The following is a 13,424-nucleotide window of genomic DNA, read 5'->3' as shown; positions in this document are numbered from 1 at the left end:
ATTTCAAATTAAAGTCAACACTGCAGTTAGGACAGCTTTTCTACTTTATTACAAAGAGAAGAAGCTTTAATGTGGTCAGAAAATACAAGATTGATTTTTTTAAATTCTTTTTTTCCTATGAAATGCTGCTGTTCAACCAGCCATTGTGAATTGTCTCAGTTCACTTCCTGAAGTCCCATCATGTTCAATTGGGTATGGATGTCCTTGGCTGCTGAAAATCTGGCCCTTAAGTGCACAGGGCGACACAGCGGTCCCCTGCTCAGCAGTTCCCGAAATGTCCTGTTTTCATGTATTGCATCCATGCACACCTCCGAAAAATGAGGTACAGCAGGGCAAGTATTTTCCAAAATAGATGTCATATATATAATATATACACATTCGTACATACATATCTTTATTCATGTGATGTCCAAAAATTAAAAAAATGTACACTTTTATTACAAAATTGTAACAAAGACTGGACAGTGTTTTGCTCATTCTGGAAAGATGAAGCCCAGTGATACACAACCATGGAAAATCTCCAGAAGTTGTGAAAATAACGTTCACTTAAACAGTCAAATGTTCTTGCATTTAACTTGGCCGAAATGCCATTCAAAAACATAAGGGGAAGTAAAATGAACAAATCAAATGCAGGCTGGTTATCTTTCCAAATGAAAATACAAGGAGGATCTTCACATAAAAATGCACTAAACATTTTTTATTACCAGTAATGCTACAATGAACAATGCAAACTTTTTAAATTTTTACACTTTGGAAATTTAGCAATGAAAATTTGTCGGTCCACTTGCCACCTGGCTGACCAAAGTCTGCCAATAGGCTGAAGAATTATTTTGTTTTGTTGTGTATTTTTTTTAAACATACCCTGCTCAAAATAAAAAAAAACCGAAAAAAAACAATACAAATTCAGTTGTGTTGGGCAGCACATAATTACTAAGGCAGGACTTCAAAATGTCGATCCATCCACATGAGCCAATTGCCAGATCCTCAAAGAATAAAAACCAGGATGCCTGAGCCACTTCGGTTTCCGCAGTTTCAGAGTATTGTGCTGAGACAGCCATACCCCATGAACAGTTAAGTCTTTAGAAGGCTTGCTGAGCAGGGTTGTAGTTCAAAGATGACGGCAGATGAGGTCTTTCCTCTAGTTTATCATATTCCAGGTGGAACTCCTGAAATCCCAAATAAAGAAACAAGGTCAGCCATGTGACCACAAAACTATCTTCAAAAACTAAGACATTGTTTGTGGCATCTTAAAATAATAGTGCATTCAAAGCTCCACGGTGAAATTTAGATATACTAAACATGAGTATTTTCAAATAGTGTTGTTGCTGCATAAAGCATGGTATTTAATTTAGTTTTTGAATCTTTCCAATTCATGTGGCAAAAGAACCAGAGGGAAGACGAGGAAAATTTTACCCAGCGAGTTGTTATGCTCTGGAATGCACTATCTGAAAGGGTGGTGGAATCAAATTCGATAGTAGCTTTCAAAAGGGAATTGGATTTGTTCTTAAAAAGGAAACATTTGCAAGGCTATGAGATAAGAGCCGGGGAGTGGGACTAGTCGGATAGCTCTTTCAAAGAGCCGGCTGAATGACCTCCTTCTGTGCTGATTCCAGGTGGCAATCTCTAATTCCCGATTTCTCACTACAAGGTGAATCCGTACATATGAGCCAAATCGTGCCAAATAGATTTTATCTTGAAATTGTAAGTGGCTTTTTTAAAAAATAAAATGCACTTAAAGTACTAAGTGAATCAGTCAAATTCACTCAAAAATATTTCAAAACAAATTTTTGAAACAGTAGCATTTAATAATAATTATCTTTGCATTTGATACAGCGCTTTTCACGTCTTCTCAACGTCTCAAAGCGCTTCACAGAATAGACTGCAAAGTGAACTGACTGTATATTTGTGGGCGAAAAAATACATTGCGCAAAAAAAAAGTTCTTTGAAGCATCCCGAATCCTCAGTGTTAATAGAAGGCACTTGTCAATCATTCTGATGCACTGGTACCATCTTGAAGTATTATTTCAGGAGAGATAAAAAGAACATTTAATTACTGGGAATCTGAAAGAAAAATACAATGGATAGAAACCGACAGAGCATTCAAAAGCATCTGTTAAACTTTCTGATAGGGCTCTTCAAAGAACTGCTGGAAGATTCTAGCCAAAACAGTAAAGTACTTTTTCTTTTCAGATATTGATCTTCCAGGATTTTTGTTTCTATATCAGTGTTATTTAAAGACTTGATCAACTCCAGTTTCAAAGACTAGATTGCAACTTCAATCTGCTCAGTACGTTGTTCACACATTTCCACCACAAACATGCTGAACAATGGCCTACTAGTACTGTCTGCAACACTAAAAAGAAGCCAGTTTCTTTGTATTCAAAGCTTTATTGAAAAAATCTTTTCAAATTTGACAATTTCAATAACTACATTCATCTCGTTCTACTGTTAACAATCTGAATGTTTGTATGTATAGACAACAGCTCACTAATATTTACTAGTGGAAAGCTTCAAACGACATTAAAATGAATTGTGGACTAAGATGCTAACAGGGTCAGTTTGTCATAAGCAGGGACAATAGAAAATTGAAAAATATATTTGCCCCAAATTGCGGGGGGGGGGGGCTGCCAAATTTTGAGGGAAGTTGCGGGTGTTGATTTGTGCTATTGAGAAACTTTTTATTGCCAATCTACATTTTTTCAGTTTATTGATAAAAACTAAACATGAAGAAATAGCCCAAATCAGATTGTTGCCATAAAATTAATGCTTTCTTTAACAGGAACTGCGCAGTCCACTGGGGTGCGCGGTGGGGGGGAGAGAAGGGAGATGAGGAGGAAACATTAGCGCAGGCCCGTAAGCCTGGGCCTGGCATCGCACACAGACACAGCCCCGCCCACGGCAGCATTGGGTAAACAGCCAGCAGCAGCGCTCAAGAGACCCAGCAGGCTTCCCATACTAAACAATACAAGGCTGGAGGTGATGAAGGTATGGATGAGGGGCTTGGTAGCCCGGGAGGAGAGGTAGTTGTGGAGCAGGCAATGATGCAGAGGTGATGGGATGTTGAGCAAATCAGAATCTAGAAGTAGATTTGAAGGATGTTGGGTGTCAACAACACACTGAGGCTCCCCACCAGCACAACTTGGTGGAGTGAGCACCCATGCAGATGAGGTGAAAAGGCACTAAGGGGTAGCCAAGCAGGAGCATCTCGGTCTTCTTGACATTCATCTGTGGAAAGTTAGAACTCATCCATAATTTGATGCCTGATAAGAAATTGGTCAGGAGAACATCATACTGGAATCGAGGATACAGGCAGAGAGAAAGAGTTGGGTACCTACGGATGCTTCACCACGGGTGCATACAATGACAAGGTAAGGACAGAGGATAAAGGATAAAGCCCTGCGGATGCAGGAAGTGACTATGCGGGGTGGGAGAAGAAGCCACAGGAGGAGAAATGAAGACATGAGTAGATAAGAATGAAACCAGGAAAGGACACAGCCATAGAGGCATTTGAGTAAATCCACTTGAACTTAAGCCAAAGGAAGTCGATTACCATCTCACATTTGGAGTTGAACTGAACATAAAATATACAGTCAATTCACTTTACAATATATTCTGTGAAGCATTTTGAAACTCGAAGACGTGATAAGGTGCTATATCAAATGCAAGGATTATTATTATCTTAAATTTGAATTTAAACTGAAAATAAACAAATTTACAAGCAAAATTTTGTATTAAAAAACAACAGAGCAAAGGGATTATGAAGATAAAGGAAGGGGAGGACAGATGAGGTCAGTTACCTTTAGCTTCAGATACATACGAGCATCAGACTTTCCCAAAAAAAGGATTACAAGAGGTTTGGATGAAGACCTCACAATTCCGAAATACCAACCGCTCCAAGCACTAATTAATATCTGATCTGACTAATCTACAAATGAAGGCCATAAATACCTGAATTAAATAAAAGCATTTTTTTTTGGTCAGCTAGGTGTCTTGACGCATGCGAAAACCCAACAGTATCCAAACCAAAGAAAATAAAAGCATCACGTAATAGCAAATCATCTTACTTTAGCAACCTTTCTCCAGTTAAGACAGTCAAAGAAATAGTATGTCCCCCTTTCATAGGTGTTGGTCTTCATTGATGGCTCCATTCCTGGTGCCCTGGTGATCCAGACTCGTTCTTCTTTGTGGTACCTCCAGTCTCGGTTAAATCTGACATTGACAATTCAACAAAAGACTTGTATGAATATTGACGATAGAAAAATGTCCACTAAAACATCTTTAACAAGGACAGAGTTTTTTTTTAAAAAAAACAAGATCAGGAACCTAAAAGGAATCAAGTCAGGTGTCCGGTATAATGTCAAAAAAATTGCACTCTATAAACAACTTATTGATGAAACGGAACACGTCAATCATTTAAAGAACATACAGCTCTACTGCTGCAAGCAACTGTAAGACATCTCCTCCGTTCATGTAGTACAGATAGAAAAGGAGGTCCTCTCCGTAACGGGCAAGTTTTATTGCAGCAAGCTGTAGAGAGAAGATCATGATGTAAGCTTAGATTGTGATAACTTCAACCATAACAGAAACTTATTCTATACACGTGTTCTGCACGTATTTGTCAAAAGCTAATTGTTACCAGGCAAAGGGCAAAAATAATCACGATTACAAATTAATTTCACCCAAACAATTTGCAATAACTTACTGACATTTGTTATTCGTTTAGCATGGACCTCACTCATACATGTCAGCCATGGCAAATACTCACCATGACACTTATCAGCAGTGAAACAAAATCACACTATCCCCAACTACAGTATATTTATACATTCATATAATCCTCTTATCAGGATTAATGACTACTTTGTTCTAATTGTAAGACACATTGCTCCAGTTAGAACAAAGTAGTCATGAATCCTGATAAGAGGTGCCTCGCAATTGTTCTTGGAATGATTACAGTAAAATAAATTTCAAAAATACAATGTCTGTCCAATTATATAGTATAAAACCAAGAAACAAATGCCTGTTGCTGTCCGACATTATACCTAAGCTGTAACATCTCCAAGGTTGATATGACATGACAGTTTATAATCTCATCCAAAACTCTCAATGGGTTCCTTACTACCTTAGAACAAACACACTGTCCTATATATAACCTAACCTACAATATCATAATTTTTTAAAACATGAGATTGAAACTTAAGCAGGTAATATGTCAATAAAGGCCAATAATTAAACTTTAATTCTGTAATTTAAAGTCACATATCTGGCATTCAGCAGTTACACTCACCTTATCCCTAATGTGTATGTTTGTTAGATACTCCGATGGAACGTGGAAATCTGTGGAACAGGAAGACCAGGTGAGTCACTAATTGTTCAAACAGCTTTTCTAAAGAGTGCAGGTTTCTGAAGAAATAAAAAGGATTGAAAAATGCATTGCGCTTCACAGGATTGAATTACAGATGTCTGAGCAATACTGCTTACCAATATCTTGAGGTCGACAGGGAGCTGATGCCCAAGGAGATGCAAATTTGGGGTAGAGATTTCTGTAAAATAATACCACGTATTATTCACAAAAAATGAATATTGCTCCCGAATAAATAGTTTAATTATAACTAAATGTTTGACCACCCCCGCCCACCATGCCCAAGTAAAGGTTGTATAATTTATTTCTAATTTTTAAAACAAATATTGTAATAAAGTCGATCATTTCCTTTCTCAATCACAGTCAGATGTCAATGCATCTTATTTTGTCATTACTCTTAACAAGCCATTCAAACATTTCACCAGATAGCAAAGAGCAAATTGTTAGCTGTCAGCCAGAAAGATCTGCAGAAAACTGCAGACATAATGGTTAGGTCTGTACGAACACTGAAGAAATTGCCCAAGGCCATTATGGTCTGATCTGTATTAATAGTACACGTAATTCCCCACAGCATCATATTCAAATTTGACACAAGAAAGAACAGACTACAACAAGAACAATGCATCTTCAAAAAGGCCTGCTCATCCTGAAAATAGAACCCATCTGTCATAACATTAGTGCCCATACTCAAGTCTAACAAAAACAAGGACTGTTCCAAGAAAAAAAAGCTTCTCAATATGATGAGTGGTATGAATAAACAGTCTCATAATATCTACAACTTATAATTCAAAACAAATTTTAAGTCTACAGAAAAACTGCATTCTGTACTAGAAACAGACTCACTCCAGACAACTGGCTTTCCAATCATATAATTATATGAGGAACTATTCAAAGTCATGCTGCAAGTCCCAAACAATTCAGTTACACATATACCAGCTGCAACCAGTTTAAATCGGCCTTCTCTCTTTCGCCTGGCATTTTTATTTGTTCCTGAAAGGCTTGATCTTTCCTTCTTAGGCATCTTTATTCCTTAAGATTAAGAAAATGTGCTATTGAACTCCTTAGCATCCCTTGTACACATATTTGCACACATATCCTTTTGGGAAGACTCCTGTGGGAGGACTCCTGTCGGGAGATCTCCTGGCACAGACATTTTGTCTTTATTAATATAAGATGTACCTCTCCAGCAGGGTGGGTGAACTCTGTCGCTACTTTGTTGCAGAATACTATGCATACCTTTTTGGAGGCTTAATTAAAAAAAAGTTAATATATTTTTTAATATAGTTCATCAACAATAGGAGATTCCCACGAAAAAATATGCCCATGACACTCCTCCTTGCAAGACCTTTCCGAAGAGGTACACGTCATGTCTCTATGTCAATCGGTTATAGCATTCTTGGCAGACAAACACACATTTTGTCTTTATTAGTATGGATAAACATATGCATATTATGTAGCTTTTAGTAAAATACAGAATACCACAAGGGACAGTCTGAATTCAGTGTGCAGACGGCCAAAAGTCATTATTAAATTGCATAATCACCTTTGAATAATTTGTCAGCACGAGGTGAACATAAAGATTGAATTGGCGTGAAACTGATTCCCGGCTCCTGTTTTTTTGCTAATAAAATGAATTAATATATATTTTTTCCTCACTGTCATTAATCAGCAGCTTCACTAAGTGATAGTTATCAAATATGACATTCAACAAGACTAAGGAGATCATTGGTAGTTAATGGCCATGTGTACATTTAGGGATCCTTTGGGTCTGGTTACATTACTCCTTGTAGTTTTACATTACTATTTAATATAAATTATAAATCCTCCTCAAACCAATGCCAAGAAGCTGACCTAGCCTTTTGTTAGTTTTAATGTTGTAAATTGAGACATGAATGTAACTTTGTAGTGAAATATTATGCAGGATGCTTCTTTTTGCACAAAAAAAACTTTTGGTACACAAAGATGAGTGGTGCAAATGTAAGATAGTTACTTACTCTGGAGAGTTGAGGTTGAGGCCTAGTGTTGTCAAGTCACTGCCTAACGCGAGATGTACCATTCCAGGGTCCGTCTCTGCCGCTCGAATGAATGTCAACAGTCCAATCATCCCAAACTGATCTGTTACCATTCCTGTGGGGATGTTAGTGACTCGCCCTTAAAACAAGGAATGAAAAGCATTAATAACTAGAATTCTAAAGTGTGGCTATTTGTGGGACCATTCTATGTGCAAATTGCCTGTTGCGTTCATATGCCACAGCATTTGTAACTGCAGTAGTTAGTTTAAACAATAATGCATCAGGCATCAGTTGGCAGGAATTCAAGCTTACATTCTGGACTGATACTGGGGAAACGAGGCACTGCGGAGGTATTGTCAATCAAACGAGATTCAGGATATTAAATATCTGCCTTTTCAGGTGGATGTTGACACTATGACACTATTCAAAAAGAGAGGAAGTTTCTCCGGCTAACAAGACCCCAGATTAAAAAAACTGGTCATTCACTTCATGGCCATTTGTGGGACAATTCTATGTGCAAACTGCCTGTTGCATTCATCTACAAATACAATCAATTACACTTTACAGAAATTCTGAAGCGCTTTGAGTTTTGACATGACAAGATACTCTATCAAAGATAAGGACTGTTATTATTAATAATAATAATAATTGTAACAAAAAACAAAGTTACCCACCATCAGATAACACTTGGATCCCTTTTTTCTGAAGGTTGTTGTTTTGCGTCGTCGAACTCTTATCGCCAGGAAATTTGGGCCCATCTGTATTGGTTATATTTTTCCCCGGAGTATTTAGATTCTGGAATTGAAATACACATTTTAGAAAATCAGAAGTACTGATAATATTGTAAAAAAAATGCTAAATACATTAAAATCATGGTTATGAAACACAGAATTCACCCGTATCAAACTGGAAAATAAAATCACATAATTTTAGTTCCAACTCACACTTCATTATCATTCAACGACTATACTTCCCAATGTCACGTGTGTAAAGTATTTTGATTTTATACATATTGAAAGATAACGAGATTCCCAGGAATAAGTTTCAATGCAGTAAAACATCAAGGATTTCCTGGAATAGATAAATTGTTCCAGCTACCTTAGTCACCCAAACACCAACATGTTAACTGCCTTGAAATGCGCTGCCGTTTTTTATACCATATATAATAAGCAAATATTTGCAATAAAATATTAATGCAAGGAATCTTACATTTATTTTATCCCCTAACCTTTATTTTCCTTGTTCGAACACAAGCCTCAAATGGCCATTGCTGACATATAAAATCAGTCTCCTACTGTGCAACTGGGTAATTGAAATCTCACCCGAATGTGCATTTGAGCAAAATATTGCCCACTTTGTGTGTAATGATGTTTTTCTTAAGTTGTGAATTTAACTAGTAATAAATATTATGCAGCTTTCAAAGTTCTATCAATTTCACATTTCAATTACAGCGGAGGCTGCTTAATTCAGACTTGTGCAGGGTGCTTTGTCCAAATTAACTGATGTCCAAAGTTATCTGAAGTCAATGCATTAAATAGCACCTAGTTGTCTTGCCTGCACAACCTGTTACAGCACCAATTACAGGGTACTGTATGTAAAGGCCTGAAATGAATGCTCAGTGATCATTTACATGGAAAAAAAGTGATTGTTTCTTTATAAATTTAAAGTACAGTATTCTTTTTCCCCATACAGTACAGGACTGTATTACACGTCATTTTCCTTTTTCAAGGAAACAAGTTTTCCAACAAACAGTAAAAAAAATTGATGCTGTTCTACAACGTCTCAAGTTACAAAAGTTTAAACTTTTGAAATGATAAATTCTCTCAAGTCTTCTGGCTAGTTCCCGTAGAGGAGTCCCAGACTGTCATCTTCACACTCTAAAACTTCTAACTTCTGCAGGAGCATTAGAGACATTTTCTTCCAACACATTTTTTATACAAACTGATCGTGAGAGATGGGAGCTACATTTTTTTTAATCAGGCGCTGTGTGAGAGGATTAAGTGGATTTTGCATGCAGCCACACTTAGTAAGGTGCCGTTCCTATATCAGAATGTTTTAGCGGCACATGAAAAGAGTGGAATGATAGTCTTCACACAATGGAACAAGTGAGCTGATTATCAAAAAGGGGTGACCACCAGCGCAGCATTGTCTGTGAATTAACCAGATTTCGCCCACAAAATACAGTCAATTCACTTTAAAGTATAATCTGTGAAGCACTTTGAGACATCTCGAAGAAGTGATCAGGCACTATATCAAAAGCAAGGATTATTGTTATTATATTTATCTCCAAATAAAACAGAATATTTTAAATAGGCTTACAATACAAATAAATTTGGACCTGGCAATTTGTCCAAAATAAACAGCATCTAAGGTTAACCGACATCCAAATTAAGCGGACTCCACTGTATTAGTACTTACAGATTTACTGTCTTCATTACTGGAAGTTGGATCCTTGTAGCTGGAGCCAGGAAGTGCAGGAAAATCTTCATTGTGGATTGAGAAGTCTTGGGACTGTTCATTTGTTGGCTTTGTCACCATCCCAACTACACCACGTAAAGAAAGTCAAGGCACATTAGGTTTAAGCTTTATTACAATAACATTTTCATTCATTCTGAATGCAAATCTTTCCATTATTTACTATTTATTAATATTAAGGTATTCATGACAACCCACCAGTCACTTAAAATACTTATCTTAGAAAGACATTTTAAAATATATATATATGTGTATTTATATAAGATCAGTGTACATTAATAAAAATATCAAACTCAGAGTGCGTTAAACACTGTTAATTCATCTGAAGGCTTTGTTGCTGTCTTGCAGCCATCAGAACCTTTTGATTGAATTAAAGTCTTTAAGCAGGCATCACTGTTCACAACGGGTTCGATCTGGAATGTCACAGCAAGCATGAGTTCAGTTAATAATTATCCAAACTCCTATCACATTGCACTTCAAATCTCATTAAGTAACTTTTCAAATTGGAAGAAAAAAGTGGTGTGGAAGCAAGGTCAAAACACGTTCTGTCCAGATGTGAAAATAATTCAGTTTCCCCCAAATGTGGTCACGATACCAGGAAGATAAATTCAGGATACCACACCTTTGTGACCAGAGGTAACAGGTAACTTAATGTTTTCTTTTTACTTGGCTTCCAAGTTGCCCATTTCTTTTTCTTCATCAGTTATCTTTATGTGCAATGGCATTTAATAGTCATCCTTCATTAAAGTCAGCTCTTTGCTGTTAAATTCAACTTAAACTTGGAAAAGGCATATCTAGAATTCGCAATTGTTAAATTTAAAAATATTTAGAGAAAAGGTTTGATATTAAAATGAAACAATTTGAACAATCCAAATTAACGTACAAATAACATACAAACCACGAACACAACATGGCTGAAATTTAAGCTGGTGAATCTGGTAATGCTCAATGGTTTCTGGTACTTGTGTAAATCGATTTGGACGAGATACTTGTTTCTCTTTTTTTAAAAAAAACTATCAGAGGCACTATTAATATCCATGCTTTTTATCAGATACCAAGAAACCTACTTACAATGAACTCTAATGCAATGAAAATAATTTATAAACCCCAAATTTAGGCACCATGCAACTGAATGAAATGACATTTTTATGCCAATTTTCTCTTCTCCTGAAGCAACAGACTCTTGCTGAGATATGGGTCCTCAGGCATCAGCAGCCTACCAGTACTCTGCCCATGTAGCCATTCTTCATACCTGAGCTTTGACTGAATATCGGCAGAGCATCTGACAATGTTCCCAATTGGCAGCTTTCCAGCAGAGGTCATTGGCCAGTGATTGATAATCCTAGCTATTTTACCCTCCCAAGCCCAGTGGGCTCATGCCAATTCTAACAACGTAATTTCTACCATGAACAAGGTTAGCCTATTAAGTCAGACCAGTAATCAAATCTGTGACCTTCTAACCTGTATGGTTCAGTGCTACTCCAGGTAGTATCTTACCCGTTAGGTCACTGAGGCAGTGACATATGTGATTATGCTAAATCTATTAGCAAAGCATTATGAAAATCTCAACACCAATGCTCAATATTTTAAGCCATAACTTTTGTGGAATGGATTTCATAAAATCAATAGAATTAAGGCCTCCCATCATAAAGCATGTGTTTTGCACATTGTTTTTCCTGCAGGAACGATCTTAATTAATCTTGATTTAATTGGATTTTCCTGTCCAAAACTATACTTACACGTGCGTTGCATTAAGAGTTTGTACCTTATAAAGACAGTTTAGAAGCGTGGTCCTTTGAGTAAGCATTCAGTCTCATCCAACAACAAGTCAGTCAGACTTTGAAAAGTGCACATGCAGTTTGAACTAAGTTTTGCAGGCCAAAGGAACCAAGAATGCAACAACTTTCTGAATTCTTTGAATCAATGTTAAGAATGCAATCATGTCAAGTGGAGCTAATGTATGAAACTCAACTTGGAAGAGCTCTCCATGTCATTTAGTAATGCTTCATTAGCATAACCTAGGCATTGAAAATATTTCTGTGCAAATAGGAGACCCAGAATTCTTAAATTCAGCTAATTTGAGAGCAAGTTCCTTTTAAGAACTGTGGAAATCCAGCTTCCAAATTCAGAATGAATTTAAGAATTGTTCACAATTTCCTGCAATCTTAAATATTAAAGCAAAATAGTCTTACAGGTGAGATTTCAAATCTAAGATTCATGATTAATGGGTTCCACTTCGTAAATGGAAAAAAATATTTTTAATTCTAGCTGATGTACTTAGAAAACCAAGTTAATTTTTCATCTTATTGCAAGTACCCAAAGGTAGTATTCACAAGACTCTACAATCTGCATTAGCTCAAACTTGGAACCTGTTTAATTATCTGCACCAAAGGCTACAGCGTTGGATTCACTTTTGAAATCACACTGGAAAGATTAATGCATGATATACATGTTCAAGCCATAAACATACATTAAGGTCACCCACAAGTTAAGAGCACTTCTGTTTCAGGAAGTTTTCTGCTGTTGAGTAGATTTGTCCCCTCACTTCTTCCATCCCTCCCACCCACCTCCACCCCACACAGAATCTTTCTGTTAGCCTGTTTACTGCAAGGAGCCTTGAATATAGAATCAAATGGGCAACTGAACTCCTTCCACAAGTAATAGCTTTTTTCTAAATCTCCATATAATTGAGACCAAATTCCTACAAATTTAATACTAATCCCCCAGACCTCCAACCCAGGTTCATAAAACCATTACTATCCAAGGTAAAAAAAATTACAGAGGAGATATTTTGTTCAAAACTTGGCTTAAATTCACACACAATATGTAATATAAACTGCAGTTCAAAATTAATACTTTCAACAGGGATGGTTGGAATAAATATCTGTTGGGCTTTCATATTTAAAAAAATGATGAAACTACAAAGAATCCTCCTACGTCAGCAAGAATGGTTACATGATGCACATTTGTAAAGCAAGACGACTGGCACTTATAGAATTTGAGGAATAGCTCAATTATTTTCTGTACTAATCTTTCAAACTTTGTTGAATTACAATGTCATGGAAGTTTAAGAATGTTATACAAGGGTCATTGCATGTATTGTAAATTGAATCAATAATGGAATGCATTATGTTGATGCTTGTATCAATAAATATTATGAGTGATACTTGTAAAAATGCTAAATTACATGTGAAAATGGCACGAGTAAGGGAGAATTGCTGGTGTTAGATTGGGTTCTTATTTCATCAAGGCACATCAACGTCAACCTAAATTAACTTGGTGCCAGTCTGTGACAGAATCATCAACTTATTCAGACAATATTAAAAACCAATACAGCAGACAACACTGGATTAATTTCAGAACAGCTGCCCAATTTAAAAACAAATTAGACAGATCTAAATACATAGAATCTGATACAAAAAAAATTACAGAAAGTGACACGAAGTCAGACAGCCAACTTGCATTTCATGAGAGTAACCCAATTTTCAAAAAGATCTAGAATGTGATCCTTAAGGAATTTGGTACAGTCCAAAGTTTTCTCAAGCTACTCGGGGACATTGAACAGCCAACATGAC

The 13,424-nt window shown here is 36.6% G+C and overlaps 1 protein-coding gene across 4 annotated transcripts in view; it reads right to left on the bottom strand.

Moving 5' to 3' along the window:
- Positions 1-26: 26 nt before the first annotated feature.
- Positions 27-13,424, bottom strand: part of cnot2 (CCR4-NOT transcription complex, subunit 2) — a 72,346-nt gene continuing 58,948 nt past the window's right edge. For all 4 annotated transcript variants that reach the window (XM_042335192.1, XM_042335190.1, XM_042335191.1 and 1 more), the window contains 8 exons: positions 9,793-9,917; positions 8,049-8,169; positions 7,357-7,513; positions 5,482-5,543; positions 5,288-5,337; positions 4,427-4,527; positions 4,065-4,209; positions 27-1,166 (listed from right to left, as the gene is read on the bottom strand). In XM_042335192.1, the coding sequence (XP_042191126.1) occupies positions 1,080-1,166; positions 4,065-4,209; positions 4,427-4,527; positions 5,288-5,337; positions 5,482-5,543; positions 7,357-7,513; positions 8,049-8,169; positions 9,793-9,917 (848 nt within the window). In that variant the 3' untranslated portion in view covers positions 27-1,079. The remainder of the gene's footprint in view (positions 1,167-4,064; positions 4,210-4,426; positions 4,528-5,287; positions 5,338-5,481; positions 5,544-7,356; positions 7,514-8,048; positions 8,170-9,792; positions 9,918-13,424) is intronic.

Source organism: Callorhinchus milii, unplaced genomic scaffold (assembly GCF_018977255.1).
Source record: "Callorhinchus milii isolate IMCB2004 unplaced genomic scaffold, IMCB_Cmil_1.0 Scaffold5, whole genome shotgun sequence".
Taxonomy (NCBI): domain Eukaryota; kingdom Metazoa; phylum Chordata; class Chondrichthyes; order Chimaeriformes; family Callorhinchidae; genus Callorhinchus; species Callorhinchus milii.
This window is presented reverse-complemented; position numbering and strand designations above follow the sequence as displayed.